Below are 5,801 nucleotides of genomic sequence, written 5' to 3' on the forward strand. Positions count from 1 at the left end.
GGTTCTTCGGGTTCTTTAGGTTCTTCGGGTTCTTCGGGTTCTTTAGGTTCTTCGGGTTCTTTAGGTTCTTCGGGTTCTTTAGGTTCTTCGGGTTCTTCAGGTTCCTCTCCTGATCCATTCTGTCTACCATACAGCAGCGCACTGCGCCACGATGGACACATTTGTTTTAATTGCCTGTGTTCATCCTCACTGACGTTATTCCTGGGATTTGCCTTTTCCTTCTCACTTCTGCATCTTTACGAGGTTTTGCTTCTAAGGAGGTGGAGAATCGGGTCGAGGACGTTTTAAAAAGATCCGGGTTGACAGCACCTCACTGCGGCTGCGTAGTGTCCGTTTCTAGGCAACCGTGACAACAGCGTCGGTCCGTAGCGTTCTGGGGTCCTTCAGCTCCCGCCACGAGAATTTAGCTGACCTTAATATTTCCTGTTTTATTTTGGTCATTATTGTTACACTTAGTGACAATGTGTGTGATAGGCCTGTCTATCGGACATTTATAGAAATACGGAACAAATCGCGTCCCGTTTCGGTTCAATACGGGACGCAACATATAACAGCTAAATACGGAACGATTCCGTATTTTACGGGATCAGGGTGGCAACCCTAGTTGTCAGTAAATGTAAAAATATTACTGGGTAATGTTGAAGAAGATTTTAGGTTATAATATATCTTAAGAAACTCTCTGGCTCAATCTTCTTCTTATGGATCCCAGGTTCTCCCGGCGGGCCGCGTGCAGCCACACAGAACAACGAGTGACGTCATAGAATCGCAGAGTTTAATCCAATAGAAGACAACGCATAAAATTACAACAGAAACTGCAGAACAACAGAGACATATATTCATTTACCTGAGACGAATGGAAAAGAAGAAAGAAAGAAAGAAAGAAAGAAAGAAAGAAAGAAAGAAAGAAAGAAAGAAAGAAAAGCAAAGACGTCTTTGGAGAATTACAAGAGCAAATCTAATTTGTTACTCCTGTGCACAAAGTTTTATAGTAAAGGTGTATTCTTGTCTTTAATTTATTCAAATAAGGCGTATCTTTGCTCATCCAACCAGGAGCTGTCTCTGACCCTCTCTAAAGTTAGAAACTCCCTGCAATTTGCAAATTCAAAGGCCATTTGTCCCCTTTGTCTAAACAAAGTGAGAGCAGAGACTCTCCTGGACTCCTGCTGTTTTATGGCTTTTCACAGATCAGTGTGAAAGCTGGAACTTCTCCTGATTGTTTTCCCACACAAAGGGCAGATCAACAGATCTTAGCAAACCATCTGCTGTAACTACAGGCAACATAAAGGTCAATAGGCCAGAATAAGTTACTGATTTTAAAACTATAATTAGGCTATTTCAGTCAAGACATGTTAAGTTTTAAAACTAACATATTCTAAATTTATTTTCTTAACAGTAATTACCCAGTAATATTTCTATTACTGGGTAATTACCCGGGTAGATAGAGGGCTGGGTCAGCACCTCCTGACCAAGCCAGGTTCTGACCCGCCCCGGTTCTGCTGGGACTCACCGGCAGCATGGCGTTGAACAGGTGGGTGATGAATATAATTATTTATGTTGCATATATATGTTACAAGAAAACATCAGCAGTGAAACTATTTAAACCCACAACTAGTCTTAAAAACAAATCACAAAAATACAATGAAAATGAATATCAATTATTTGCACTTCTTCTGCTGATTTAATCCAAATTAACTCAGCGGCTCCATCGGGCCCCCAGGGCTTCAGGGGCCATAAATGCTGATATTTTAACACAGATACATAAATATAACATTTATTTATTGAGATGATCAATGCTGCTGAATTTGATTTAATGGTTTCAGCATAAATTAAAATGTTTTAAATTATTTAACATTTAAATGTAAGATTTTAAGAAGCTGGCAAGTTTACTTTGTAGAAGTTCAAAGAACAATATTCATAGTTAGATAGTTTTGTTACCATAGCAACAATCTGATGCTGAGTTTAATCTTTGAGTTTGAGCTGTTTGCTCCACCGGCTCAAAAATCAGTAAACAGTGTTTCACTTTTTCAATTTTTTTTATTTCTAACTTCCTGTTCACCTGAAAAGAAAAGAAAAATCAGCGACCTGCTGAAGTTTTCTTTAATTCTTAAACATGTTATTTTCCAGAATCAATCATTCCCATTTTCTGGTTTTAAATTTAAACATTAATTAGATTTTTAAAAGTCGAAAAAGCATAAATTCTCCAGGACAAGTCAGTTTGAATCCCTGGAGTAAATCCTGAATCCGGTTTCTGTCAGGTTTTCCTTCCTGCCGGCACTCAGCCCAGGAAGGTAGAGATGAAGACACTGGTGTCCAAGTTGAGGGTGGCGTGCCACCACCGGTCCGGAAAATACAGAACCTGACGGACCAGAGAGGAATCGGTTAGCACTGACAGAAAAACCCCGAAGGAAAACTTTTGGATAAACCGAGGCCAGCTGACCTCTCCGGGTCGGACCGTGCACTCCAGCGGTGCCTCGGCCTGCGGCAGGTCGGGGTAGGTGTCGGTCAGCCAGGACAGGGTGGTGCGGTTCGGGTGGAAACGAGGCTCCCGGTCCGGCGGGTAGAGGAACCAGCGCTGCGGTGCCGAGGAAACGACAACGGGACTTTACTTGATCCAGTCCAGAAAATGTTTATCAAACAATAAGTGTAATGACTGGGTCATCATTGTCATGAATTTGTAGCTCCTGGTTTCCAGTTGAAATGATGACTGATTGCCATGGCAACATTAACCGAGACTGAGATGAGCAGCAATAAATCAGTCTGCTTAGCTTTAATGCTAACGATATGGGTTAGCATTATGTTGTGTTAACATGCTAATGCTGGCATAACACTAATGAGCATGCTAACACCTCATACCAGTGTGCTAATGCTGGTATTAGCACACTGGTGCTAACAGTAGCTAATATTTTTTCAGACTTTGTGAACAAAATCATCACACGTGTTGGGTGCTCACTCAGATAGAAGATTTCACTGCTCAGCATTAAGATAGCAACATGAAGAGTTAGCTTCAGCTAAAGGCTATTGCTAAAGGCTAATGCTAAGGGCTAATCCAGCGATATTTGGCCCCAGAACAGAAGCTTCACAGATGTTTCCACTGTTTGGTTCATTGTCTGATTCTGACAGAATATTTCAGTGTTAGCATGAACATGAGTATGCTAATGTTAGCATACTCATGCTAACGTTTTGGACTAGGTATAGTACTGCCCAGTAGAACCTGGGAGGTTCTTCCTGTATCTCAACCTGGCAGGTTCTGATGTAAGCCTGGTTCAGGAGACGAACCGGAACCAGAACCCAGTCAGAACCAGAACCGGTTCTGTTACCTTCCTTCCATAGATGACCTCAGAGAATCCCGGTCCATGCCAGTGGAACGGGACTCCAGTTCCTGGACCTGTGGGCCAAACAGGAAGCGGCTCTGATCAGAACCTCATCAGAACCTCATCAGAACCTCTGGACCAGAAACTAAAATAAAATAAATGAACAAAATACATAAAAACATAAACTACTTGTTTATTAAAACGGATTCAGACTAAAGGTTCTGATCCGGTTCTGCTGTCAGTAATGCACTAGTGATTCTGATCCAGCAGATCGGACAGAACCCCCGAGGTTCTGGAGAGGAGCTGATGGTTCTGACGGATCCAGGATGATTTGGACCGTTTGTTATGAACTGATGAGTCCAAAAGGCAGTTTGTGGGCTGTTTGCGGCCCGAAGCAGGTCCGGTCCGGTCCAGTCGGTCCCACTGACCGGCAATGCCGAAGCTGTAGGCGGCGCTGCGGCCCGGCAGGAAGTACGGCGGCGCCTGGTACCGGTCCAGAAGGTTCTGCCACTCCGTCAGGTTGTTGTCTCCAAAGAAGTACAGTGTCTCTGCAGTGGACAGGAACCGGGTCAGAACCGGGACTGGGACCGGGTCAGAACCAGGCGGGTCCGACTCACCGCTGCCCAGGGCGGCGGCGTCCTGCGGCCTCAGCAGCCGATCCACGTAGTCCTGGAAGGCGACATCCACTGACAGGAGAGAGAGAGTTAGCCAGGGTCAGAGGTCAGAGGTCGGCCCGGTTCAGACCCGGTTCTGACCTTTTCTGTAGGAGTGGGTGTTGGCCGTGCTCAGCCTGACGGTCAGGGAACCGTACCGCTGCAGTAAACCGGACCTGGAACACAGATCCTGGAACCGCTGGGGACGAAATGCCAGATGAAAATATGATCTTCATCATCATCGTCATCATCACCCCCCCTCGGTACCGTGTTGTCGGTCACGCCTCTGATGATGACGGGTCGGCTGAAGGCGAACCTGCGAACAGAACCAGTGGCTCAATCTGGACTCCGGGTTCTGGAGAATTTAACAGAACCAGCTCTGGATCAATCGGGTCGGCTCGGTTCTGCTGAAGGCAAAACCCAAACTGCTCAGTTAGCATCTAGCATTAAGGTTCTAATGAAGCATCGGAACCAGATTTGGACCTCAGCAGTAGCATCAGGTGTCCCAACTATCTGTGCTGCCCATCAATCCGTCCTACCTTGTGGCGCACATCGATGCTCCGCCACAATCTGCTGACTCAGCAGATTTCTTATCCTATGGAAGTTTCATTTCATGTGTTTTATTTTATTGCAGATTACGGTAAGTTTTATTTCATTTATTTTATTCGTGGCTTTCACTGAGCTGCTGTATCACTTCATGGTTTTAGTTTACATGACAGCAGCTTGTAAATATATTTATGGCTTTAGTTTGCCGTCTGCAATGTTGTTACTATAAACAAGTCATTGTTTGGCAGTTAATCTGGACAAAATACGTGGTTTGGTGGCTATTTTGTCCCTATACTTTAAGATATTTTAGCTTAATTATACTCTTTTTTTATCAAACCTTGGTAAATAGATGTTAGTAGCTGATTGAAGCTGTAATAGCGGTGTAATATTAGTGTATATTAACCATATCATTCCAGTTCCTGTGCAGTTCGGTGACACGTTGCGGCTGCAAAAACAGTTACAGTGATCTGAATTTGTCTGTCTGATTATTGCTTTAATGTCCTAAAAAAAGTAAACTTAATTAATAAATAAACAGAAGAACAAACAATACTACATTATATTATTTTAAAATAAATGAGTTCTCTTTTATTCATCTTTTTCTCAAATTACTTGTTTACTTGTAAATTTTGTTGTTTATTTTTAACTTTTAAATATATTTTCCCAGTTTTATTTAATCCAGGGTTTATTTTTAATGAATTAATTGGTCAATTCCTCTCCATTCGGTTCGGTTCGGTTACCTCTCCAGGAACTGCTGCTGAGAAAGTTCCGACCCATCCAGAACCTCGATGGAGCAGCCGCCTTCATCCTCCAGGCCGGAACCTTCCGGCTGGGACCTGCGTAATACAGCGGGCCGTTATTAGCGAGTCGACCCGAACCGAGCCCGGCGTCCCGGTTCCATGGACCCACCATCCTCCGTCCTCCGCTCCCGCGGTCCAGACCAGCCAGGCAGCCACAAACTGGACCGCTCCGAACCCCATCCAGCTTCTAACCGGTAGATAGCCGCGGCTAATGTACTTCCGCGTTAGCAGCCAATCACAAAGGGTCACATAAATTCGACCCATGGCGCATTCACGGACATCAGGAGAAAACCAGAATCCCTCAGTTGCAGGGTAACTGGGCTTTTCGAGCTCATAAACTGGACTCTGAACGAACTTCCGACTGGGATTAAAGATATTTTTAATAATATAGATAAGAGGCAGAGGTCAGTATTGTAGTACTCAGTCTCGAGAGCATTTTTGATGGTCTCGGTCTCGTCTCGGACTCGGGCTCTGAGGACTTAGGATTTTAGTTC

At 44.2% G+C, this 5,801-nt stretch overlaps 1 protein-coding gene across 1 annotated transcript; it reads right to left on the bottom strand.

The window, feature by feature from the left end:
• Positions 1-2,079: 2,079 nt before the first annotated feature.
• On the bottom strand, positions 2,080-5,586 carry jmjd8 (jumonji domain containing 8). Its single transcript, XM_007542463.2, has 9 exons — positions 5,417-5,586; positions 5,248-5,343; positions 4,232-4,280; positions 4,067-4,163; positions 3,929-3,997; positions 3,740-3,859; positions 3,318-3,385; positions 2,438-2,572; positions 2,080-2,356 (listed from the first exon to the last, which is right to left on the bottom strand). Exons 1-9 carry the CDS (start codon positions 5,569-5,571, stop codon positions 2,276-2,278), a joined length of 870 nt encoding a protein of 289 aa, XP_007542525.2. The 5' UTR covers positions 5,572-5,586; the 3' UTR covers positions 2,080-2,275.
• Between the last annotated feature and the right edge of the window lie 215 nt (positions 5,587-5,801).

This window comes from Poecilia formosa, unplaced genomic scaffold, assembly GCF_000485575.1.
Source record: "Poecilia formosa unplaced genomic scaffold, Poecilia_formosa-5.1.2 Scaffold697, whole genome shotgun sequence".
NCBI classification, from domain to species: Eukaryota; Metazoa; Chordata; class Actinopteri; order Cyprinodontiformes; family Poeciliidae; genus Poecilia; species Poecilia formosa.